Source organism: Anomaloglossus baeobatrachus, chromosome 3 (genome assembly GCF_048569485.1).
Source record: "Anomaloglossus baeobatrachus isolate aAnoBae1 chromosome 3, aAnoBae1.hap1, whole genome shotgun sequence".
In the NCBI taxonomy this organism is placed as follows: domain Eukaryota; kingdom Metazoa; phylum Chordata; class Amphibia; order Anura; family Aromobatidae; genus Anomaloglossus; species Anomaloglossus baeobatrachus.
Genome location: NC_134355.1, coordinates 278,291,203 through 278,318,194, shown reverse-complemented (window position 1 = coordinate 278,318,194; position 26,992 = coordinate 278,291,203). Strand labels below are relative to the sequence as shown.

At 41.6% G+C, this 26,992-nt stretch overlaps 1 protein-coding gene across 9 annotated transcripts in view; it reads left to right on the top strand.

Annotated features, from left to right (window-relative positions):
* The window catches only part of EYA4 (EYA transcriptional coactivator and phosphatase 4), a 579,250-nt gene that overhangs the window by 326,814 nt on the left and 225,444 nt on the right, over positions 1-26,992 (top strand). For 6 of the 9 annotated variants that reach the window (XM_075339872.1, XM_075339868.1, XM_075339869.1 and 3 more), the window contains 2 exons: positions 9,730-9,848; positions 13,842-13,910. In XM_075339872.1, coding sequence (XP_075195987.1) covers positions 9,730-9,848; positions 13,842-13,910 — 188 coding nt within the window. The remainder of the gene's footprint in view (positions 1-9,729; positions 9,849-13,841; positions 13,911-26,992) is intronic. The other 3 variants (XM_075339874.1, XM_075339873.1, XM_075339870.1) reach the window with 1 other exon arrangement.

Sequence of the window (26,992 nt, the reverse complement as noted above, 5' to 3'; positions counted from 1 at the left end):
CTCAGAGATGACACCTGTATAGTGCAGGGTACAGTGGCAGGTAAGTGGAGTAAGTGTCCATCTTCCCTCTCACTAGTGTCAACAGTGCAGAGAGAAAAAATCCCCTCATCTCCATACAACACTGCTAGGGCTCATCACAATAAGGCAGCATTAAAATTCAAATTCTTTGGAGAATGCAGCCACACATCTGCAGATTTGTGGACAGCCATCCAGGCCGAATTTGAGAAATGGCTGTCTCCACTGAACCTGGAGTCAGGGACGGCTGTATGCGATAACTGTGCAAACCTGGTAGCGGCTCTATGCTGGAGCAAATTCACACACGTTCCTTGCATGGCTCACATCCTCAACCTGGTTGTACAGCCTTTTGTGGGTCACTAACCTGGCCTGGATGCACTGCTTCATAATGCACTCTGCACATGCTGCAGCGACTGTGGCATCAGCGACGAGCCCTGATGCAGTATGTCATGATGCATAACCTGGGCCAATGTAGTACGGTTGTGGGACACATCACACTTGCAGAGTGGGAACAGATTAAGGATTTCTGCACCCTTCTGTAGAGTTTCAAAATAGTTACAAAGATGGTTAGTGGTGCAATATTCAACAGCACTATTTCGGTCATCTACATGCTGGAGTACACTTTCAATAGTCTGCTTCAGGAGGTGGTGGTCTCAGAGGAAAAGTAGGAAGCAGAAGAGCATGCGGAAGGGATACCAATATCTTATGGTACCAGACAAACTGTTTGTGGAAGTTCAGTAGCTGAGAAACAAATTGAAGAGGAAGAGGTGATGGGCACACAACAGTAAGGGGATGTAGAAGATATCGATACCTTCTCTCTTCTCCATGGTTGGTGGAAGGGATCGTAGTAAGGAAGCTTGAGTTTTGCCGCACCACCACACACCATGGACTTGGACCTCACGAAAGTACCCAACACATGAGCACCTTCTTGCTGCATTATCTACAACATGATTCCTAAAATATTATGATTAGAAATAATGTTGACTACTGAGTTGAGAGTCCTCAGTGGTTGATACCTTTTAATGGCTAACTAAAAAGGTGGTAATAAATAGCAAGCTTTCGAGACTACTCAGGTCTCTTCATCAGGTTCAGTATAACACAAAATCTGAAGTCACATATTTAAACACAACAGGACATAGAATGGAGCAGTAAATAAGACCAGTTATGTGAATTAGAACTATCAGTATGGGAAGGGGACAAACAGTTGTTGCAGTAAATACTACAGCAGTCCATAGATAAGGAGTGTTAAAGTTTTATTGTCCTCTGATTGGGGTCTGGTCCAGAGTTGTGATGCCCCCAGATCCTCGAGCACATTTCCTAATTGATGCAAAAAGACATAAATCCACGTGACACATTCATTCCTGCTCTGAATGTGTCAAAGGTCATCATAAGTTTGTATTCCCAGACACTCCTGTCTCTCTGGGATTTGAAGTTTTCTTTCAATACCAGCAATTTCATGTCCATGATGCTGTGGTCTGAGTTACAAAAATATTTGACGACAGGTAGATCTATCCTTTTTTCTCTAATTGTGTGGCGATTAGAAATCCTCCTTGTTCTGAGCTGTTGTCCTGTCTCCCCTACATACAGACCCCCAGTTGGTCATTTGGTACATATAATTAGGTAAATCACATTAGTTGTGGTGCAGCTGAAGGTACCTGGGATCTTGAAGTCCTGATGTGAGCTGAGAATCTTTTATCTTATCTATTGTCAATATACAGTAAATGAACAGTTCTTATTTTTTTTCTGGTTGCAGGGAAATGTTGTAGGAGAGGACAGAGAGCTCCTGAAAATGATGCTTCTTAGATACGGGGGGCTGTCTAAAACACAGAAGTGGGGGGTCTGGAAACTAGATTTATACATTTCCCTGCAACCAGAAAAAAATGAGACGTGTCCATTTTAAAGATAAGGTCAAGGAAGAAGAGTACCTGCTTTCATTGAGGAAGACCCCTTACCTCTACTGAGCCAAGGCAAGAGTGTTCTGGTCTCAAAGGACAGGTCTGGATGAAGTACTCTGCTCCTCCACAGTAAAAGCACAACCCCACAACCCCAAGGCTCAGTGATGTTCTTGTCATTGATCACACATCTTGATATCATCCACCTACATGTGTTCAGGAACCGGAGCTGAAGCCTGAGAACCTGTCTCTGGAAGACTGGAGCCAAGCACGCCAGTTTCCTTTCACAAGAGACTTGCTTAGATTGTTCCTGCAACCTGCGATTGACCCATATGGCGAAGGACATGACAACATTCAGCATAGCGGGAATATCTCGACCGGCCAGTTCGTCCTTGATTCTCCCGGATAAACCTTCCCAAAAAGATAGACACCAGAGTCTGATTATTCCATCCTAGTTCCGAAGACAGAGAGAGAGAGAGCAAGAGAGTGCGGAATTGAAATGCATATTGACACACAGTCTGTACTCCTTGGCATAATCACTGAAGAGACGATGCAGTGGACATGACATCATCCGCTGATCAAAAATTTTCCAGAAGGCCTGCTGAAATTCCATAATGTCAGCGGTAATTGGGTCATTTGTCTCCCACAGGGGCTTGACCCAAGCAAAAGCCTCTCCAATGAAGTGCATTATCAGGAATACCCCTTTGGACCGGTCTGAAGAAAACTGGTGGGCCAATAGTTCAATGTACAGGGTGGACCAGTTGATGAAACCTTGGCATTACTTGGGGTCACTGTGAAAGCAAAGTGGGACAGACAGGCAAGACTCGGATACAGGCAAAGCAGCAGTTGGAGTATTCAAGCAGATATTCACTGACCATATGTGGGTCAGAATTTGATTTTTCTGTTCCCACATCTGCGACATCTAATGATATAATTCAAGCAGTGGTGGAGAGCCAGAGTCAGCGTCGTCCATGGCCTGAGCAAACCATTGAGATGGCTGAAGCAGATAGTACACACAGAGTCATTAATGCAGCTGGTACAGCTGAGATGGCTGAGGCAGCCCACACAACAGGAGCAGGATGATATCAGAGGTATGGCTGGGGCACATAGACAAGGAAAAGAAATGTGCACACTGAAATGGGGTACTAGTAGACAAGGAGATGTGACAACTAGCTAGGGAACAGAACCATTAACTAACCATGTTGGCCAGGCATCTACCCTAGTCGGAGAGTGCCTTAAGTACCCAGTACCTCTTAGCAATAGGCTAGGAGGCACTTTTAGGAAATGAGGCACATGCCCTTAAAGAGAAGGAAAGCTGTACACAAGCACTTCCAGAGCAATTGTGCAGCATGCACAGGCCCCGGGAGGAGGAAGCATAGTCGACCCACATGGAGGACCACAGAGAAGCCAGGCACTCAGAACAGGCTGGTCGCAGTGGCAAATTAGTCGGCGTCCCTGCACGGAGGAGAGTAAGCAGTGTGGGGATGCTGGTGTTACAAAAATGTTGATATATTACTTTAACTGTATTAATTTTTAAAAAGAAACAAAAAACAAATTCAACTTTCTCATTTTGTCCTTGCAGTCTGAATACACTGCTCTTATTTTCCCTACTGATGATTCAATTTTTTAGGTGCAATTCAGTGATTGGCTGTGTATGGGGATGAGCGAACCCATGGAAGTTCGGGTTTGCCGGCTTTGGCCGGACTTTAGTTAAAAATATGGTTCAGGACCCAGAATTGAGCCGATTTTGTCCCCAGACTCCAAACGCCATATAACTCAATGGAGACCTCAACTTCTGTGCTGTAAAATGGTCATATGAAGTGCTTGGGGTAGCAAAATTGGAGCAATTGTCACGCAAACAAACTTGCATGTGGAATAATTTATTTAAAAATGGTGTGGTGCCTGCTATTTTTCATGACCAGCTGACATCAACCCCAACAGTATTACTATAATTGCCATAGTACCAAGGCAATTAGGAAGAAATGGGTAAATTGCCATTATTGGCACAAATAACAGAGGTCTGCAAAAAAATATTTTTTGTAATCATCGCAGGTGACTGTACATTTCTGAATCATCTTTTTGTCCTGATTTAAAAGATGTATATACTTTTTCTGTAGCACGTATAGTTTCCATGGAGCAGCATCATTATTATAAGGTATAGGAAATATACTGGCGATATTAAGAAAACAGTAATCTACATATCAGAAAAAAATGCTTCACTTTACAAAACAGGCAAAATAATTTCACATGCAAAATAGAAACCAAAATATGAGCAGAAATTAAAAGTAGTTGACATTAGACTGTCGTTGATACAATTTTTCAGGGTTGTCCCTATATCCCTATATATCTAACAGTAATCTGCCATTATTGAGTCATACCAAAAACCCTGGTTTTGGTGTTCCATTACTTTAATGTTCTGGTGAAACCGCTCGCCTTGTTCATCGCTTACATCCCCAAGATTTTGAGGGAAGAAATCTAAATGTGAATGCAAAAAGTGAATTTTCAGAGACATGCGACATCCAAGACACTGGTATGTATTTAGCAGTTCCTCAACACCTTCAACATATTCTGGAGATTTATTTTTTCCTAAGAAGTTTTCACTGATCCACTTGAAGCTTTTCTAAGATCTCAATTTCTTATCATTTAGAGTTCCTTCAGACACATCATCTCTCATAAGCTCTCTGATCTGAGGACCAACAAATACCTCTTCCTTCAGTTTTTCTGGGGAAATGCTGGAGAATTTCTGTGAAATGTACTGGAACCCTTGAGATTTTTTTTTCTTAGTCATGGCTTTCACAAAGTTTTTAATCAATTCCAACTTTATATGTAGTGGAGGAAGAAAGATTTTTGTTGGACCAACTAAAGGATTATGCTGAACATAGTTTTTACCTGGAGCATAGATGTTTCTCTGTTCCCAAGCACGATGAACATAATGCTCTACTGTATTTCTACTCTCCCGTAAACACAAGAAGCAGCAATATTTTGTGAAACCTCCTTGTATTCCCATTAGCAGACCGATCACTTGTAAATATCCGCAGATATTCCATTGATTATGCTTATATTGTATCGCATCCAAAACAACTGAAAGATTTTCATAACTTTCCTTTAGATAACATGAGTGAGCAATAGGGATTAATGGTTTCATATTTCCATTGTGAAGCAACACTGCTTTCAAACTTCTCTGGGATGAGTCAATAAAACAATCACCAATCTGCAACAAAATACTCTTGATTCAGTTCTTCAAAGAGGCCATTCACATTGTTACAGTACACCATTGGTCCATCAACTGTGAAAAATGGTGTTAAAGTGTTACTTCTGTTTAGGTAATAACACACTTTAACATCATCATGAAAAAGATTCTTCTGTTTCAACCTATATGCAAGAAGTTCAGCTCTATCTTTTGACAATGAAAGGTCTTTGATAATTTAATTAATGTTGAGTGAAGCGTTCTGGCTGCTCAGCTGCTCCATCAGGTACATACCTTGACTTGAGGTCTCCATGTCTTCACCAGTAGCTTAAGCTCCATTGTCTTCATATTCTAATTCATTTTCATCCAATCCAGACAATGGTGGTACAGGAACTGGCAAGGTACCATCATGTAGAATTGGCCTAATTGCAGATTCAAGTTTAGGGTAATTAATCTTATGTTTGTTCTTTGTGGAAAGGCCCTTCAGTTTGACAAAACAAAAGTAGCAGTCATCACTATGATTTTTGGTTTCTCTCCAAATCATGGGAACAGCAAATGGCATAGCCACTTTCCTCATATTCAGCCAGTCATGAAGACCATCTGAACAACTTGAACATATCATATGAGGGGCCCAGAATACATTGAAAATGCAGAAATAACGTAATAACAAAAATACTTCTATATCAGAAACTTTATGTGATAGAGCAAAACTAAGCATATTTTTTTGAATCAGCACATCAAACTCCATAAAACAGACATATTACCTTTGCTGATGATTTTTTTGTGTTTTCCAGTGTAATAAATGTGCCACTTCTGGGGCAGCTGCAGGAATGGAATGCTCTCTATTTTTGATAACCAGCCAAGGTAAAACAGACAGCTGAGTTGTCTGCTTTACTTGCGCTTGTTATCAAAAATAGGCGGTAACCCGCCTTTTTTTTTTTCTTTATCGTTCTTAACTGTGTAGAGGCATCATCCCTATGTTCTAAAGCTTGTTGATTGGCTGCACTGTAGCCTTTCAACAAACTTTATTAACAAACAAACATCACCTGAACCCTCAGCTGGGACACAGGCTTTTTTTTTTTTTTTAAAAAAAAAAAGTTTGAGCCCTTTACACCCAATGTCCGGTATGAACCTCGAGCTTTACCATTCATGTTCGCTCATCCTTAGTTATGTACGTATACTAACATACATTCACATGGGTCTGATTCATGAATTTGTCTGGTAGAATAAAACATTATTTTATAGGCAATGGATTACATCAGTATCACCTGAAATGTTACTTGAACCTAAAAATCTTATCTTGACTACAGATGAGCGAACCTGAGGTTCAATGATCGGAAACAGACTATCAAATAAATAAAGTTCAGGTTCACAGTTTGACTGAGTTATAAGTGCAAACCACTCAAGCGAGCAGCGCTGTGCTTGGGTATGATTGATGCTCAGCCCTGTACAAACTGCTTGCAGTGTTTGAATGGCTCGCACTGGGGGTAAAAACAGTGTGATCAGATGTAGTGTGTACACACACAAAAAAAAAAAAATTTGAAAAGCCCACCTCCCCCAGAAGTATTCTGCTTATTACTGGCAGCACAAACTGCCCAACTACAGACTTCCATTGAGGTTTGGATCAAGTCAGGGGTCACAAACTAAACTTTTTAAAGGTTCGACTGTACCTGCCGAAATGAACAAAAGATCGCTCATCTCTAATCTTAACATTAAAATGATGAATCCTTGATGATAAATGGTTAGGGAAAAATAATTTGTCGGAATCTACAGAAATATGATTTTTATGTGGATATGGTCTGTTAAGCTTTTTTTTGGTAGAAAAATTGCAGACATTTAAAGTATGTGCTAGTTTTAGTATCAGAGCTAAACCATGCACACATTTTGGGCCAGGGAAAGCAGTGGGGAACATTTTGATGGATTACAGGATACTATACTTTATGCTACTGATTTTCAGTGAGGATCATACAGTTGCTTCAATAAGAATTAAATATGTTTAATTGTACTCCTGACAAAATGCAGAACTTTTCTACTAATTCAGAAAGTGTATATAAAAAGAGAGAAACCAATAATATATGGAGTTACTTACTATAATTAATCATTAGGCATCCCATTGGATTTCCTAATCAATCGATTTTGCAATGCAGTTCCTAAATAGATTTGTTTGGCAGCTTGGTACCCTTTCTTGCTAATTAACAACAAAACATATCTTCCTTGTCATGTGGTGATCTGGACACAGTAACCATATGTCTTATGAGCTTGTGATACAAATTTTACTCCCTTGCACTTCTGAAGCTTTGGAAGGATGAGTAGTGGAACCTGAATTACATAAACTGTCAAGTGTCCCCCAAGTTGTGTGCTCTGAAAAAAGACTACCTAAATGAATTGAAATAAATTAACCTTAATACAATCTACTAAGCTAATAGGAGTTGTACCAGTATTTAGTGTGTTTTAAAGGGAGTTCTTAGGCCCAACTGACAGTAAAAAATAAATCATAAAACCTTGTAGAATATGCAACTCCTAATAAAATAAAATAAAAAAAAATCGCATGTTTAGTAATCTCGGTTTCTGCTTTGCAGAAACTATAGCTTAATAACATATGCTAATATGTGTGCCAAGTGTATCTGTGACGCCCCTGGACTATCAGGTCGTCACAGGGTATTGCACGCTCTTTTCTCTGAGTGCAGTATCCATGTCCCTCATGGTTCTGGGTCCCTATCATGCAGTGTTGCATCCAACAGCAAATCAAATCCTATGAACACCCTGCACCACACGCACCAGACACACCAGTGGGCGACTTGAGCGGAATAGGGTCGCTCACCTAGGGGTCAGGAAGGGAGGGTCAGGAGAGTGTCAATGAAGTGAAGTGAAGAGAAGTGAAGTGGAGTGAAGGAGTGAAGTGGAGGAAGCAGGGAGCGGTGGCTCCGAAAAAGTAGCTGTCTAGGTTGCAGGCAGTGACTGGACCTAGAGGAGTCGAACCCTCAGTCACAGGGAATTGAGGCTAAGTGCCTGGGACCTGTCAAGAGGATGGTGAGCAACCTGGTTATATCACCGGTCTGAGACCAAAGGCACAGAGGAGTACACGGACCCTAGGTCAGGGAGAAGCTTCAGGCAACCCGGCAATTAACCTGTGGAGAGCAGTGCCTTTAGAATCGAGCACTAGCGCAACAAGGGGGATAGGGCCTTCCATATACACAGCCCACAAGATCCCAAGCGTGAGCCCTGAGAGCAGGCTCCCACACTTAGCCACAGTGGGGAGTGGGGCCCGGCAAGTTCCAAACTACCGGGCCACTTCAGTAAATCTCAAATTTGTGCCAAGAGGAAGGTCACTGATCATCAGGCAGCACTGCAGGGGATGGGACCCAGGAGAGCTCCCCGAGAGAGGCAGCGGCACCTAGAGACTTGGTTTACCTGGTTGTTAGTGTCTGCTTACTGGCTGAGTGAGTACATGAGTGATCTCCCCATCACGGCACCCAGTATAACCTCCCAGAGTCCCGGGGCCCACCCCTACCCTTGGAGGGTAATAACACCTTGCTGCCCCAATCCATCACCCAGAGTACTCCCAACAGTGGCAGCGGTGGTACTCCCAATTACCGCACACCACGGGTGGCATTATGAACTATCATCACCCTGTAAATATCCCCTTGTACTTTAGAGTGTGGCCCCTAAGCCCAGGGGTCCGGAGACCCTTGAGCCACGAATGGACACTGCACATGGATCCGAGCGGTTCGATCCCCTGCTGGGGCGGCACATATCCAAAGCGTGTCCAATAGACCAAGTGCACCATTATTTACATTGTTTCTGCATTCCCCGCCTCCCTCTCTGGTGAATGATTGCGCTGGCTTGCCTGAGCTTTCTCTGCACACAGTGCTTATTCTATGTAAGCCAGTAGTGTCAATTCAATTTCTGAAAGACAAAGGAAGAGACTAACATACTAAGGCTACATTCACATTATTCAGTACTTGGTGAGGTTTTTTCCTTCAGTATTTGTAAGCCAAAACTAGGAGTGGGTAATAATACAGAAGTGGTGGCTGTGTTTCTATTATACTTTCCCTCTAATTGTTCCAATCCTTGTTTTAACTTAAAAATACTAATGTAAAAAACTGGCCAAACACTCAATATGTGAATATGGCCAAAAAGGTGGGATTTTTTTTTTCACAGCTATATCCCCTAACAGACTTGGTGCTTAGTTCATACTGCCATTTTGTGCTGACAGACTCCTTTTAACTTTTTGATTTTCTGAGAACAGAGCTTGGAGTGAATAGTGATGGCCAAATATTTACATTGCTATATAGATCTCCAAAAAAAAGAAATCTACTTCTCCAGCTCCACATATAGGGCTAGGTTTTGACTTACAGGCTAGTGACCGATAGGGTGCACTCGAAAAACAATTTTTCTCCCCCTTGTGTAGAGCTATTTTACATACCTTTTGCCTGGAGCATGGCTCTAAAGAATATTTAACCCCTGCTGGGTTTCTGCAAGATGAATATTTCTTGTTTTGGAGATATTTTCCTGTATTTCTTTGAAATTCGTATATATTTTACTTATTGAATGAAATGATTTACAGTGCTATTACTTGTACAGTATGTCACAAATAAATATATACTCATAGCTAGTTATACATTTTTCCATTAGGTCCATGGAGATGCAGGACCTAGCAAGTCCGCATAATCGTGTTGGAAGTGGCGATGCATCAGCCTCCAAGCTGGATAAGTCAAATATCAGCAGCAGCATCACAACTAATGGTACCGAAGGTAAGTTCAGTGATTTCATTTAATGAAAAATTACTTGCTACATTTGCATTACCTTTTAATCTTTATATTTTCTGACTTTTCCTCTGTACTGTAAAATGTATTAGTAGTATACCATACTAAGTGGACTGATATATTTTAATAATGGAGAATGTTACAAAAGGTACTGTCGTTCGTTTGATTTTATATAGTAAAGGTGACCTGTAGTTTAGGTCACTCATGCATGGAAATGGGAACAAAGCAGATTTTTCAGAAATAAGGCTCACCTGAGACCTCGTTATCTTGCCCACACCTCCAAACCCAAGCTCTGTGAGTGCACCGTCCTATTGATGCCTATGACATCAATGAATTATTTAAACTGTATTACTTTAAACAAGCTGTCTCTCTCCACCCTAGGGACACACAGTAGTTTAAGAAGTGTAGCAGCACCAGTACAGCAAAATCAGTGCAGAATTTATTTAGCACAAAAAAGTGGCCTAAGATTATCAAGTTACAAAGTAAAGTAAAAAAAAAAAATCCATCATAGATAACGATTTTAAAGGGAAACTGTCATGTCAACACTATTAACCTGCAGATATGGGGTTAACTTTCATGTTAATAGCACTATAAATCTGTGTGGCTGCATCACTGACATCCCAGCTGCTGGGAGGATATTAACTTTATTCCTCCAAGCAGCCTGCAACTTTCAGTCATAGAGGCGTGGCTGGAGCAGTTTATCACTGCTCAGTGTAACTGCACACTGGCTTTGAAAGCTGGCTTTGCATTGCATCAGTGCAGATTTAGCTATCCATGTTAGGGCGTGCTTACAACTACGGCTCACTGTGCACTGATTGGGGACTGAGGCCACACCTCTATGACTGAAAGCAAGAGGCTGCTGGGAGGAATAAAATGTTTTCCTTCCAGTATCCAGGTTGTCATTACAGTAACTGGGAAGCTTTAGAGCGCTATCGTATTAACCTCATATAAGCATGTTGATAGTGTTTGTTGACATGATAGACCTTAAAAAGCAAAACTATCATTTTTCTATGCAATACATACTGTATATCTCCTCCATGTGAGGAATTAGTTTGACCAGAAAATTAGCAGCTCCTTGAATAAAAATATCAGAATGATTTTATACAGCAATCTGTAGGATGGGAGTGCAGAGTAAATCCCTTCTGTAGCCAAAAGACTACACAGTACTACAAGGATCATTTCAAGCTGGATGGGGGTTTTTAAACTTCACCTATTCTGCTTGAAATTAATCTACGAATGCTGTGGTTTTTAAAGATGAGCAAGCGTGCTGGGTGCTCGAGCATTTGGATGCTTGGCTGAGAAATGCAGGTGACTGAAAGTGTCATTTGTGAATGACTAAAGACAAATTGCTGGCTTGCTTCAGTGAATGATATGAGCAAGCACCATAGTGAGAACTGCTTGCAGTCTCTGAATGGCTCTCACCGGGGGTAAAAACAATGTTTTTGGACGTAGAGTGATCCAAAAAAAAACCACTCCATACCTTGGAATTACTCTGTTTATGGCTGTACGTGGGCAGAGAGCCAAACAGACCAATCATTGACTTCCATAATACTTGTTACTCAAGTTGAGCCCGTCTGAGCTTCTGACCTGCTAGACTCAAGTAAAGCACACTCAAACATCGTATTGGTCACTCATCAGTGCGAGTACTGAGCATTGTACTGCTCACGTAACATTTGTGGTGTTCTCCCCTATACGCTTCTTATATAATGCTTTTTTCTCTTTCTAACAGTAGGGTTAGAAATCAACATTGTAAAATTACTTTTCCAAAACCAATTTACAAATGATCTCTTCTAATGGGTTGACTATATGCTATGCAGTCATAGTGGCAACCAAAATTAGAAATATCCTTGAACTGCATGTGTCTCTCTAGCCATCCTAATTAAATATAAAAATGTCCACACTTCTATGCAGCTATTTTATATGGCTATAGTTGTTTCTCTATTCACCTATAATTTACTGTTCCTTAAGGTGGTCATTCACTCATTCTCATTAGATTAAAGGGAACCTTTCACCAGTTTTGGGGCATATGAGCTGCAGCCACCCTCACTGGGCTCTTATATACAGTATTCTAATATGCTGTATATAAGAGCCCAGGCCACTGTATAGAACGTAAAAATCACTTACCTAAATGGCCGCTGCGGTGGAGTTGGGTCATATTGGCGTCTTCGTTCTCCGATGGCGGCGCCTACTCTTCGGCTATCTTTGTCATCCTTCTTCTGGAGCCGGGGTGCATGACGCATCTTACGTCATGCACACGGGCCGGCATTGAGGTCCTGCACAGGCGCACTTTGATCTGCCCTGAACAGGGAAGATCAAATTATTGTAGTGCGCCTGCGCTGCACCGGGAGTGTGTATGACGCAGGACGCGTCATGCATACAGGCTTCAGAAGAATGACAAAGATGGCTGAAGGAGGAGGCACCAGAGAACGAAGACACCCATATATCCCAACTCCACCGCAGCGACCGTTTATAAAGTGATTTTTACATTTTAAACAGCGGCCTGGGCTTTTATATACAGCATCTTAGAATGCAGTATATAAGAGCCCAGTGGTGGTGGCCGCAGCTTATAGACCCCAAAACTGGTGACAGGTTCCCTTTAATGTTAACCAAACTTGACACTTTTGATGAACCCAAAAGACCATCTCCTTTGTATGGTGAATTACTGCCCTCCCTTAATACGAAATGTTTGAGAAATAAAGACCAGCCTTTAAAAAACCCTGCCCCATGACTTAAGGGTGCTTTACATGCTACGACATCGCTAGCAATTGCTAGCAATGCCGAGCGCGATAGCACCCGCCCCCGTTGTTGTAACGATATGTGGTGATCGCTGGCGTAGCGAACATTATCGCTACGGCAATGTCACATGCACATACTTGCTCTGCGACGTCGCTGTGACTGACAAACAATCCCTCCTTCAAGGCGGAGGTGCGTTCGGTGTCACCGCGACGTCACAGCGACGTCACTAAGCGGCCGCCCAATCAAAGCGGAGGGGCGGAGATGAGCAGGACGAACATCCCGTGCACCTCCTTCCTGCCTCCTTTTCTGGTGGACGCAGGTAAGGAGATTTTCCTCTTTCCTCCGGTGTCACACATAGCGATGTGTGCTGCCGCAGAAATGAGGAAAAACATCGTTACTGCAGCAGCAACGATAATTGGGAAGAGGGGGGCATGTCACTGATTAGCGATTTTGAATGTTTTTGCAACTATTCAAAATAGCTAATAGGTGTCACACGCAATGACATCGCTAAAGCGGCCGGATGTGCGTCATAAATTCCGTGACCCCAACGAGATCGCTTTAGCGATCTCATAGTGTGTAACACAACCTTTAGACTAAAAGCCAAACCAGATTCTTATACAAAATTACATTAATTTTGAAGACATATGTTTCTGGGATCTTGCCCCTTAACAGTGAAAAGAAGGAGGATAGTTAGCCAGATAAGAGTCCATTGACATGAATTCTGAAACAGCTCCTATACTTTTCACTGACAAGCTGCATGAACCTCAAAACAGCTGTCTGCAAGTCTATTCCTGATTTGGCATTACTGAATATCGTAAAACATGTGGCAAAGCTTTTTAAAGGGTCAATGTTGACTTCTAAGATTGCTACCTTCAATATGTAGCACTATAGTTTTTTTACTATGAAGAGCCCATTTGCATAGATTTTTTTTTCCCAACAACTTCCTTGCCAATAAGAATCCCTATGTGCTTTCCTCAAGGAGAAACTTAACCATAGTGTCCACGAGGAATAGCTTTTTTTAGGTCTTTGGCAAACATTTTTCTCAATCGTCATTTACATTTTCTTGTTTATTCTGTATGTATCTTAATGTATGATATTTTTTATACTAAATATGCTAAAAGTAATGATAAGAAAAGTAGCATTTTATTTCTACATACCAATGCAAAACATTAGCGTTAATGGTGGGAGAAAATGGATGTAATATTAAATTAACTAATAAAACTATTATTAAATTCCAATTCTCAGGGGAGAGTATGACTGTCCTAAATACTGCTGACTGGCTGCTCAGTTGTAGCACACCCTCTTCTGCAACAAGTAGGCACTATATTGGTATTATGCATGGTGTTTGAGAGGCTTTCTGGCTAAGGTGTTGGTTTCCAACTAGAATCTTGTGTGGTTTGCAGTGGCTACATCTATAATCTCAACTTCCGACTTTCTTACATGATTTAAAAATTGACTGTATTGTACATGCAAATTTTAATTTTCAAGGTTTTTTTGCATTCTTGTTGTGTTCTTTTGCAAGAACATCAATTATGATGATGAGTCGTATCTCATGTAGAAGGGATTCTACTTGTAATGGGGGTGATAACAAATACATTTTATTTACACAATATCTTTTTATGTGTATAATTTGACTATAGGTGAACTCACCAACCATATAATGTTGCAGCCAATTTCCTTGAATTAAGATGCAGTTTCCCTGCCGATTGGGGAAATTGTTAAGACTGTTGCCCTTGTGCTGTGAGTTCTGGAAAATGTCTGCACTCTACAGCTACAGACATGTATATCTGTCATTGTTAAGTGGGTTTTACACACAGCGACATCGCTAGCGATGTCGCTGGTGAAAGCACCCGCCCCCGTCGGTTGTACGTCACGGGCAAATTGCTGCCCGTGGCGCACAACATTGCTTACACCCATCACACGTACTTACCTGCTTAGCGATGTTGCTGTTGCCGGAGAACCGCCTCCTTTCTAAGCGGGCGGTTCATTCGGCGTCACAGCGGCGTCACTAAGCAACCGCCCAATTGAAACGGAGGGGCGGAGATGAGCGGGCCAAACATCGCGCCCACCTCCTTCCTTCCTTATTGCGAGTGGCCGCAGGTACGGTGATGTTCCTTGTTCCTGCGGTGTCACACATAGCGATGTGTGCTGCCGCAGGAACGACGAACAACCTGCGGCCTGCAACAGCAACGATAATAGGGATTTTGACGACTGGACAACGATCAATGATATGGTGAGTATTTTTAATTGTTAATGGTCGTTCGTGTGTTTCACACGGAACGATGTCGCTAACGATGTGCGCCACAAATTCCGTGACCCTAACGACATCTCGTTGGCGATGTCGTTGCATTTAAAGCCCGCTTTACTGTTGACTTCATCAGTATGTTCTCCACCCTTGGGAACATTTTTTTTATTTTACTTAAATGCATAAAATTCAAGTTAAAAAATAGTTGGTTTGCTATTTGCTTTCATTAAAAATTTTGCATAGTTTTCCTTATACAGAATCTGTTTATTTGGTGGCAAAATTAGCTGAGAATCCATCAGTCAGCCTACTATGGTGGTCTAACAGGGAATTTGAAACTTGCCTTTTTTTAGCTCCTCTCTGATACTTTATGACCACTGACCACAGTAAAAAGTCTAATTTACAGAGTGAAATTTTTAGGATAAACCCAATTGTTAAAAAAAATTAGCTCCCAATACCTACATTTGCCCAAAGGTAGACAACCACTTCAAGTCTTTGTTTTCAGATTACTCTTAAAGTGACATATTGCTGAATCAATAGATGCTTCTCGAGAGAGATTTATAAAAAGAGAACTTGACACACTAAAATTAATATAAGGACTTTATTGTACATACATTTTCAATTCCTATATTTTGTTCTTCATCAGACACTGATAAAGTTCTCTTTTCATCTATTGACAGGTTGGAACCCTTCTTGAGCACTCATATTTTCAAGGGAGCCATAAATCTTATTCTACTTGTCTTTCTCGAGATTGGGAGGGGTTCCAGAGGTCAAACAGATAAAATAAATCTGTGTACCGTGTTAACCAGTAGAGACAAAAACAATTGTTTAAAAGAACTGAGAGTATCAGTGGTTGATACTTTTTTAATGGCTAACTGAAAAGATGGTAATAATTGCAAGCTTTCGAGACTACTCACTCAGGTCTCTTCATCAGGCATGGTATAACACAAAATCTGAAGAGTCACGTACATATACACAACAGGATATAGAATGGAGCAGAAACTATGTCCTATTGTGTATAAACATGTGACTCTTCAGATTTTGTGTCATACTGAGCCTGATAAAGAGACCTGAGTAGTCTGGAAAGCTTGCAATTATTACCATCTTTTCAGATAGCCATTAAAAGGTATCAACTACTGAGGACTTCAGTTCTTTTAAACAATTAGAGGTCAGACATTAATTTATCTTAATGTAATGACAGATCTTAGAAATATGCAAAATAAAATGTGAATTCCTGGCCAAATATGGTTTTACAACCAAGACAGACTTAATGTTGCAGGTGTATTCACTTTATAACCTTGATCTATACTATATCTCACAAACGTGAGTACACCTCTCCACATATTTGTAAATATTTTATTATATCTTTTCATGTGATAACACTGCATGTATGCCACGTTAAAAAATTGTAAAGTAGTCAGTGTACAGCTTGTTTAACAAGGTAAATTTGGTGCATCCGTTATATAACTCCACATAGCTATTAATCTCTAAACCGCTGCCAACAAACGTGCGTGCACCCCTAAGTGAAAATAGCCAATTTGTGCCCAATTGGCCATTTTCCATCCCTTTTATCATATGACTCATTAGTGCTAAAAGGTCTCTGATATGAATAAATTTGGCGTTATCGCTCACACACTTTCTCATATTGTTCACTGGAAGTTCAATATGGTACCTTGATGGCAAAAAATCTCTGAGCTGAAAAAAAGAATTGTTGCTGTACAGAAGATGACTTAGCCTAAAGTATGCAACACCCTGAAACTGAGCTGCAGAACGGTGGCCAAGACCATACAGCGGTTTACCAAGACAGGTTCAACTCAGAACAGGCTTTGCCATGGTCAACCAGAGAAGCTGAGTGCACATACAGTGCCTACAAGTAGTATTCAACCCCCTGCAGATTTAGCAGGTTTACACATTCGGAATTAACTTGGCATTGTGACATTTGGACTGTAGATCAGCCTGGAAGTGTGAAATGCACTGCAGCAAAAAAGAATGTTATTTCTTTTTTTTTTCTTTTTTTAAATTGTGAAAAGTTTATTCAGAGGGTCATTTATTATTCAACCCCTCAAACCACAAGAATTCTGTTTGGTTCCCCTAAAGTATTAAGAAGTATTTCAGGCACAAAGAACAATGAGCTTCACATGTTTGGATTAATTATCTCTTTTTCCAGCCTTTTCTGACTAATTAAGACCCTCCCCAAACTTGTGAACAACACTCATACTTGGTCAACATGGGAAAGACAAAGGAGCATTCCAAGGCCATCAGAGACAAGGTCGTGGAGGGTCACAAGGCTGGCAAGGGGTACAAAACCCTTTCCAAGGAGTTGGGCCTACCTGTCTCCACTGTTGGGAGCATCATCCGGAAGTGGAAGGCTTATGGAACTACTGTTAGCCTTCCACGGCCTGGACAGCCTTTGAAAGTTTCCACCCGTGCCAAGGCCAGGCTTGTCCAAAGAGTCAAGGCTAACCCAAGGACAACAAGGAAGGAGCTCCGGGAAGATCTCATGTCAGTGGGGACATTGGTTTCAGTCAATACCATAAGTAACGTACTCCACCGCAATGGTCTCCGTTCCAGACGAGCCCGTAAGGTACCTTTACTTTCAAAGCGTCATGTCAAGGCTCGTCTACAGTTTGCTCATGATCACTTGGAGGACTCTGAGACAGACTGGTCAAGGTTCTCTGGTTTGATGAGACCAAGATCGAGATCTTTGGTGCCAACCACACACGAGACATTTGGAGACTGGATGGCACTGCATACGACCCCAAGAATACCATCCCTACAGTCAAGCATGGTGGTGGCAGCATCATGCTGTGGGGCTGTTTCTCAGCCAAGGGGCCTGGCCATCTGGTCCGCATCCATGGGAAGATGAATAGCACGGCCTACCTGGAGATTTTGGCCAAGAACCTCCGCTCCTCCATCAAGGATCTTAAGATGGGTCGTCATTTCATCTTCCAACAAGACAACGACCCAAAGCACACAGCCAAGAAAACCAAGGCCTGGTTCAAGAGGGAAAAAATCAAGGTGTTGCAGTGGCCTAGTCAGTTAATAATTGACCCACACTTTTATGTTGAAAATTTATTAAAATTTAACTGAGCAACATAACTTATTGGTTTGTAAGATTTATGCATCTGTTAATAAATCCTGCTCTTGTTTGAAGTTTGCAGGCTCTAACTTATTTGCATCTTATCAAACCTGCTAAATCTGCAGGGGGTTGAATACTACTTGTAGGCACTGTACTTAGCATGATATCCAGGTTTGACCTTTTAAAATAGACATATTGTATGAGTGCTGCCAGAATTTCTGCAGAGGTTAAAGGGATAGGGGAGGTCAGCTTGTCAGTGCTCAAACCATACACTGCACACTGCATCAAATTGATCTGCATGGCTGTCTTCCCAAGAGAAAGTTTCTTCTAAGACGATGAAAAAAAATTCTGCAAAAAGTTTTCTGAAGACAAGCAGACTAAGGACATAGATTACTGCAGCCATTTCCTGTGGTCTGATAAGATCAAGATAAACTTATTTGTTTCAGATGGTATATAGTGTGTGTGCAGCAACCGGTTGAGATGTACAAAATCAACTGTTTTGTCTACAGTCAAGTATGGTGGTGGAAATGTCTTAATTTGAGGCAATGTTGCCGGCTATGGGGAGCTACAGTTCATTGAGGGAACAATGAATGTTAACATATACTTTAACATATTGAAACATAGCACGATCCCCTCACTTTTGAAACTAGGCTGCAGGGCAGTGTTACCACTTAGCAACCCCAAACAAACCTCTAATATGACCAGTGCCTTACTAAAGAAGCCTAGAGAAAAGATGCTGAACTGGCCAAGCATGTCTCCAGCCCTAAACCCTAATGAGCATTTGTCGGGTATCCTCACTTGGAAGATGGAGGAGCCAAGGTCTCTAACACCTACCAGACCAGCTCCATGATGTCATCATGGAGGAGTGGAAGAGGATTCCAGTGGTTCCTGTGAGGCTCTAGTTAACTCCATGGCCAGGAGAGCTAAGGCAATGCTTGAAAATAATGGTGGCCACACAAAATATTGACACTATAGGCACAATTTGGGCATCTTCAGTTAGGGGTGTACTCGCTCTCATTGCCAGCAGTTTTGACATTAATGGCAGTGTTGAGTTATGAAGCGGGCACACCAAATTTACACAATTATACAAGCTGTACACTGATCACATTACATTGTATCAGTGCCATAGCTTCAGTGTTGTCTCATGAAGAGATATAATAACATTTTTACAAAGATGTGAGGGTGTAAGATACTGTTTATCAGCCATGGTATAGTCTTTCTACCCGAATCTGCTCTCCATATGTTAATAAATAAACTTCAAAGAGAAGAGGAGTGGTATGGCGGTATAGGTCATACTTTCTTTTTGCAGAGTTCCGTTGTGACAGTCATTAGAAATCTAATAGTAGTAGTTATATGTCAATCTGGCTGGAGTGGCATTCATGAGTATTTTAATGTTCTTGGAAGAAAAGTTCCAAGTGATTTACCCACCCCTAGTACACTCCCAGCCTGATTTATATGTAACCATAAAATTTGTCATGTCCGGTATATTAAATCTCTACAGAAAGGTATCTTTTGAATTTGGGGACAAGAGTCTACAAAAACCATCGCACTACACCTATATGTAAAAATGTGCTGACTGGTTCCCCTTACAAGGCCCAAATGAGTAGCAGAACTTTTGTTGGGTAAATATATAACATGCCCATCAAATTGTCGTATTTTAGACCTAAGTTATGTCTTCTAAATAATGTAATTTACATCAAGAAAAAGTAAAACCACAGACCAAGGTGTTGTTATTTGATATGAGAAGAAGCGCGTAATGCGATACTGTTTTTTTTTCTGATAAATTAGTCTAAGTAAGAGCAATTAATATTTAATGTGTCTTTGTTCACTTAAGCATTTTAAACTATTTAATTTATCTCCATGAAATATTCCCAAGGATGATATACATTACAAACATTATCCTAATATGGATTTTATATAGATATCTCAAGGGGCAGCTATTTACTGTAGGTAGAAGTCATTGTATCTCTGTGATGGAGATCTAAATAACAGATTCTCCCATAATAGAATTTTAAAATGTTTTTCTTAAAGTACTAAAAATGTCTAGGGTCAATTTTGGATATAAGAATACTCACATCTGAAAATTCTAAGAGAATAATACAATAGAACAACAAACATCCAGTAGCAAAAGAAAATGTACAGTCATCCTTGAAATTGTTCCAGAAAATGAAGTATTTCTCCCAGAAAAATATTGCAATTACACAGGTTTTCATCTTTTTGTGTATTGGAACTACGCAAAAAAACTGTGAAAAAGCAAATTGGACATAATTTCCCACAAACCTCCCAAAAAGGGCCTGAAAAATTGTTGACACTATTTAAAAATTGTGGGTAAACAACTTTGTGTCAAGCTTCTGTTGCTCTTCAAACTGTGGCAAGTAACAGATGTGAGCAATATGAAAATCACACCTGAAACAAGATGAAAAAGGGGAGAAGTTGACTCAGTTTTGCATTATGTGTCTGTATGTCCCACACTAAGCATGGAGAACAGACAGAGGAGAAGGGAACTGCCTGAGGACTTGAGAGACAAAATATCAACAACCTCAAAGATACAAGTCCATCTCCAAAGATCTTGATGTTTCTTTTTTGTTTATAGTGCGTGAGAAGTTTAGAACTCATGTTACTCTAGCTAATCTCCCTGGACATGGATAGTAGAGAAAAAAATATGAAAGTTTGCAACACCAGATAGTATGAATGGTGGATAAGCATCCCCAATTAAGTTCTAAAGAAATTCAAGCTGTCCTGCAGGCACAGGGTGCATCAGTGTCCGGCACAAACTATCCATTGACATTGAAATGAAATGAAACACTATGGCAGGAGAACGAGGAGTATCTCACTGCTGATGCAGAGACATAAAAAAAGTAAATTGCAGTTTGCAAAAATGTACATAAAGAAGCAAAATTCCTTCTGGGAAAGCATCTTGTGGGCACATGAGACCAAGATAAAGCTTTTTGGTAATGCACTTCATTCTACTGTTTAAAACTGACTGAAGCCTACAAAGGGGACTTACAATAGAAAAATGAGAACTCCAGGTAGAGTATAATATGACCAATTTACAATTAACCTCAACCCCTATTAAAAATATACGTTTTATTAATAATTGGTTAAAATTCCAAGGACACACAAACACAAAAATACCAGAAGCAGGTAACCCCTATATGGGAGTCGGTAAAGTATATATATATCTCGTGGAAGGGGGGGGGGACAAACCCTAGTAACCCTCATGGTCTTGGTCTAATTGTGGAGGGACCATGATAGTTCCCTTTTGGAATGTTTTTAGTATAAGGGATTATTACATGGGCTAATGTTTGCAGGTTTTTTGTTTTCTTAAATATCACCTCCTATGGTTGTATATCATATTGCCAGTAATCAGGCCTTGAATACATATTGGTGTACCAAACCCCACTTAAATTTTGGGAGCGGCAATCTTACTTCCCCCTATTTACCTTCATTTGAGCACTGTCCCTGGTTTTAGGGTAAGGAGAAAGAGGGAAAGCCGTCGAGGAACGGGGGCGCCCGGAAACTTAAGGCGTCATACCCTCCGTTGACAGGTAGGGACATCTAGTCCCCTGAGGGTTACTAGGGTTTGTCCTCCCCCCCCTTCCACGAGATATATATATACTTTACCGACTCCCATATAGGGGTTACCTGCTTCTGGTATTTTTGTGTTAGTGTGTCCTTGGAATTTTAACCAATTATTAATAAAACGTATATTTTTAATAGGGGTTGAGGTTAATTGTAAATTTGAAGCCTACAAAGAAAAGGATACAGTACCTATAGTCAAATATAGTGGAGGTTCATAGGTGTTTGGTGGTTGTTTTACAGCCTTTGGCAGTGGGTGCCTTGACTGTGTGACTAGATTACCAAAGGATTTAGGTCACAAGGATTTGGTGTCAGAAAGCTTAATTTGCATCCTAGGTCATGAGTTTTCCGGGACAATGACCTCAAACATACGTCAAAACTATCCAGCTCTTTATTTCCGTGCATTTTTGGGAGCTTCTTGAAGTGGCCAGCAATGAGTCCGGATCTAAATCTCACTAAACACTTGTGGAGAGATCTTAAATTTGCTGTTGGGAGAAAGTGCCCTTCAAATATGAGAGACTTGAAGCAGTTTGCAAAAGAGTGGTCCAAAATTCCAGTTGAGAGATGTAACAAGCTTGTTGATGGTCATAGGAAGTGATTGATTGCAGTTTTTTATTCCAAAGGGTGTGCAACCAAATAAGTTTAGGTTGACAATATTTTGGTCCAGGCTATTTTGGGAGATTTGTGTGAAATTGTGTCCAATTTGCCAATTTTTATTTATTTTTTTTTGTATGTTGTTCCAATATGCAAAAAAAGTTTAAAAGAACTGAGAGTCCTCATTGGTTGATACCTTTTAATGGATAACTGAAAAGATATATTACCATCTTTATTATGGGCATGGAATTATGGGCATGGAAGACGTGAATATTAATTTTGCATTATCATTTGCAGTGGAGGTTAAGATAAGGTCTGGAAGACCAAGCAAAATTTCTTTGAGAGCTGCTCGTAGGATTGCTACTGTGGCAATTCAGAACCCCTGTGTGACTGCAAAAAACATTTGGGAAGATTTAGCAGACTCTTAAGTTGTCGTACTTGTTCTACTGTTAAGAGACACCTGCACAAATATGGTCTTCATGGAAGAGTCATCAAAAGAAAACCTCTCCTGTGTCCTCACCATAAAATTCAGCATCAGAAGTATGCACAAAAACAACTAAACAAGCCTGATGCATTTTGGAAAAAAGTCCAGTGGCCACAATTAGAGATGAGCAAACTTGAAGTTTAGTGTTCGCTATGAACTTAGACTTTTCAAAGAAAACAAAGTTCAGTTGATTACGAATGCAAGCCCCTCACGTGAGCATTGCTGTGGTCAGATAAGCACTGTGCTCGGGCCAGTGAGATCCTCTTGCAGTATTTGAATGGATCACACTGGGGGTAACAACAGCATGATCGCATGTAGTGTGCACCAAAATAAAAAAAAGCAACGCCACCCGCCCTTCCCCCCGAAATATTCTTTTTATGGCTGACTGCATGAGGGCGGAGACCCGAACTACCAATCAGTGACTTCAAATGAAGTTTAGGTCAAGTCTGGATCCAAAGCTGAACTTTAAAAAAAATTCAGCTGGACCAGCAGAACCCAAACTTCCACGAGTGCACTCATCTCTAGCCACAATGATCATAGTCAAAATCCATAATAGACTACCTCAAAAGGTGCAAGCTAAAGGTTTTACAATGGCCCTCATAGACCCCTGATCTGAACATCATTGAAAATCTGTGGTTAGATCTAAAAAGAGCAGTGCATGCAAGACAACCCAGGAATCTCACAGAACTGGAAGTATGGATGAAAATCCCTCAAAGAAGAATTGAAAGACTCCTGAATACCTGCATAAAGCGTTTATACGCTGTGATACTTACAAAGGAGGTACTAAACTTGCAGGTTGCCCAAACCTTTGAATTGGCTCATTTTTCTTTTTTGTTCATTTTAAAATGTAAAAGTGAAAAGATGAAAATATTTTTTGTGCCAAAGATACAAAGGAATTGACATCTTTAATTTTATTCCTTTTAGAGATCATTTCATCCTCAACTAGCTTAACTGTTCACATTAACAGTACTTTTCACTAGGGATTCCCAAACTTTTACATGCTACTGTATGTAGGAGTTACATATTGAAGGGTGTGGGTGCAGTCATTGCACCCAGTTTCACTCATCATATCACAGATATATGATGACACTTTGTCTGAACGGTTGTGTTACTGGTAATTACTAAATGTAATAACACTTTAATCTATTTGTAAACAAGTTGACAATATGAAAGGGTCAATGGGGATGATTATAAACAGTCTGCAACAGGAATCTAAATGCATATCAACGACAGAAAGTCATATAGAAATATATGCTATAGAAAATAAGATGGCACCAATGCAAAAAGACATCCTTAAGTAAACTAATTGGGGTGCTGCAGTGCAGAAAAAAATCTAATGACTTTAAAAACAGATTATGAAGAAATAATGTGCTATAGTTTGGGGCCCTGAGAAAGATGAAGGCACTAGAACTGTTGAATATTTTGAGGTCTTTTTGAGATCTTTCCTTTGGGAAAGATGCTGTATCTCCTCTATATGCAGCAGAGAGCGCTCACCGGTTTTCTACCCATCCCCTCCCCCAGGCTCCCATCCACACACAGTGTTGATTAAAGGGAATCTGTCAGCAGGTTTTTTGCTATGTAAACTGCATGCTATAAGAGTTAATGTGCTTTTCTTCTGTATATGTGTATTAGCTATTGTTTATGTGAACTAATGGCTTTATTACCCTGTGATTAACATTACCAACACACCCCACGCTGTGATTGACTCCACAATCAATACACAAACTCTATAGAGAGTATTGCTGGGTTTACACACTGAGACTTTCTAGCGATCCAACCTGCGATCTCAACCTAGCCGGGATCGCTACAAAGTCTCTGGTGAGCTGTCAAACAGGCAGACCTGGCCAACGACCTAACAGCGATCCGGACCTGCATAGCGACTAGCTGGTCGTTGGGGACAGCAGGTGAACTTCACCCGACTTCATTTAATGCCGCGCGGCTCTGTGTGCCGTGTAAATAAATAAATAATTAAAAAATCCGGCGTGCGGTCCCCCCTATTTTAATATCAGCCAGATAAAGCCATACGGCTGAAGGCTGGTATTCTCAGGATGGGGAGCCCCACGTTATGGGGAGCCCCACAGCCTAACAATATCAGCCAGCAGACGCCCAGAATTGCCGCATTCATTAGATGCGACAGATCTGGGACTGTACCCGGCTCTTCCCGATTTGCCCTGGTGCGTTGGCAAATCAGGGTAATAAGGAGTTATTGGCAGCCCATAGCTGCCAATAAGTCCAAGATTAATCATGTCAGGCGTCACCCCGAGATACCTTCCATGATTAATCTGTAAATTACAGTTAAAAAACACACACCCGAAAAATCCTTTATTAGAAATAAAAAACACAAACACATTCCCTCATTACCAATTTATTACCCACAACAAAGCCCTCCTTGTCCGGCGTAATCCACGGTCCTCCAGCGTCACTTCCAGCTCTGCTGCATGCAGGTGACAGGAGCAGCAGAAAACACAGCCGCTCCTGTCACCTGCACGCAGCTAATGAAGAGAGCCGTGTGATCGGCTGAGCTGTCACTGAGGTTACCTGGATCCAGCGGTGGATGCAGCGGTGGCCGCGGGTAACCTCAGTGACAGCTCAGCTGATCGCGCTACTAACCTCATTTGCTGCGTGGAGCTGACCGGAGCGGAGGTGAGTAGCGCGATCAGCTGAGCTGTCACTGAGGTTACCCGCGGCCACCGCTGGATCCAGGTAACCTCAGTGACAGCTCAGCCGATCACACGGCTCTCTTCATTAGCTGCGTGCAGGCGACAGGAGCGGCTGTGTCTTCTGCTGCTCCTGTCACCTGCATGCAGCAGAGCTGGATGCGATGTTGGAGGACCGTGGATTACGCCGGACAAGGAGGGCTTTGTTGTGGGTAATAAATTGGTAATGAGGGAATTTGTTAGTGTTTTTTATTTCTAATAAAGGATTTTTTCGGGTGTGTGTGTTTTTTAACTGTAATTTACAGATTAATCATGGAAGGTATCTCGGGGAGACGCCTGACATGATTAATCTAGGACTTATTGGCAGCTATGGGCTGCCAATAACTCCTTATTACCCCGATTTGCCAACGCACCAGGGCAAATCGGAAAGAGCCGGGTACAGTCCCAGAACTGTCGCATCTAATGTATGCGGCAATTCTGGGCGGCTGCTGGCTGATATTGTTAGGCTGGGGGGCTCCCCATAACGTGGAGCTCCCCATCCTGAGAATACCAGCCTTTAGCCGTATGGCTTTATCTGGCTGGTATTAAAATTGGGGGGGACCTCATGCCGGATTTTTTAATTATTTATTTATTTATTTTACTGCACAGTATAGACACGCCCACCGGCTGCTGTGATTGGGTGCAGTGACACAGCTGTCACTCAGCGTGTGGGCGTGTCTCACTGCAACCAATCATATTTGCCGGTGGGCGGGGAAAAGCAGGGAATACGAGATTGTTTAATGAGCGGCCAGCTTTTTCAAAAAAGGAAAAGCCGCTGGAGCAGAGTGAACGCCGTGCAGCGCCGGTGATCGGGGATCGGTGAGTATGAGAGAGGGGGGGACACTTCAGTCACTCGGGGGATTTGCGGTCACCGGTGAATCCTTCACCGGTGACCGCTAATCAGGACGCTACACAGACAGAGCTGCGGAGTTGCTGTAAAGTCCCCTTTACACACTGAAACTTGCTAGCGATGCATGCTGCACAGCGGGAAACAAAGGACCTAGGAATGGTCCTCAATGATTTGTAGCGATCACAACTTCACAGCAGGGGCCAGGTCGCTGATAGGTTTCACACACTGCAATGTCGCTGCGGAGGTCGCTGTAACGTCACAAAACCGGTGACGTTACAGCGATGTCGTTTGCGATGTTGCAGTGTGTAAACCCAGCTTATGGTGTGGGCAGGGACAGCTCCCTGGGCTATCTTAAATGCTTAAAGCTCAATTCTTTGATTGTGACAGAATAGCTGCATCTAGTAATCTATGTTATACAATGTTAGATTCAGGATCACTTTGCCTACATCATGTTGCTTTCAGATGAGATAACAAAAACCTGCTGACAGATTTCCTATAAACGCTAGCGTCACATTAGTGTATGGCATCTAATGCGAGAGCATCGGATGCGATATGCTAATGACCTTCGGCTCAGGCTCTACTGTGAGTGTGAGCCGAGAGTCATGCAACTGTGATCCGATCCTGCGATTGGATCATAGCTGCGGGTCAGAGAGAGAGATTAATCCCCCCACCTCCTCCATTGTCAGCCTGCGCATATATTGCACTGCACTTGGATTACATTCGAGTGCAGTCTGATGTTTTGCTCGTGCTCATAGACTTGTACGGGTGCGAATGATGAGAGACTCACAGACAATCGCAGTATGCAACCATTTTTTTTTCTTTTTCCCTCAGTCCGATTTGGGCTGAAAAAAAACTTGCAGATCTGAGCTGCA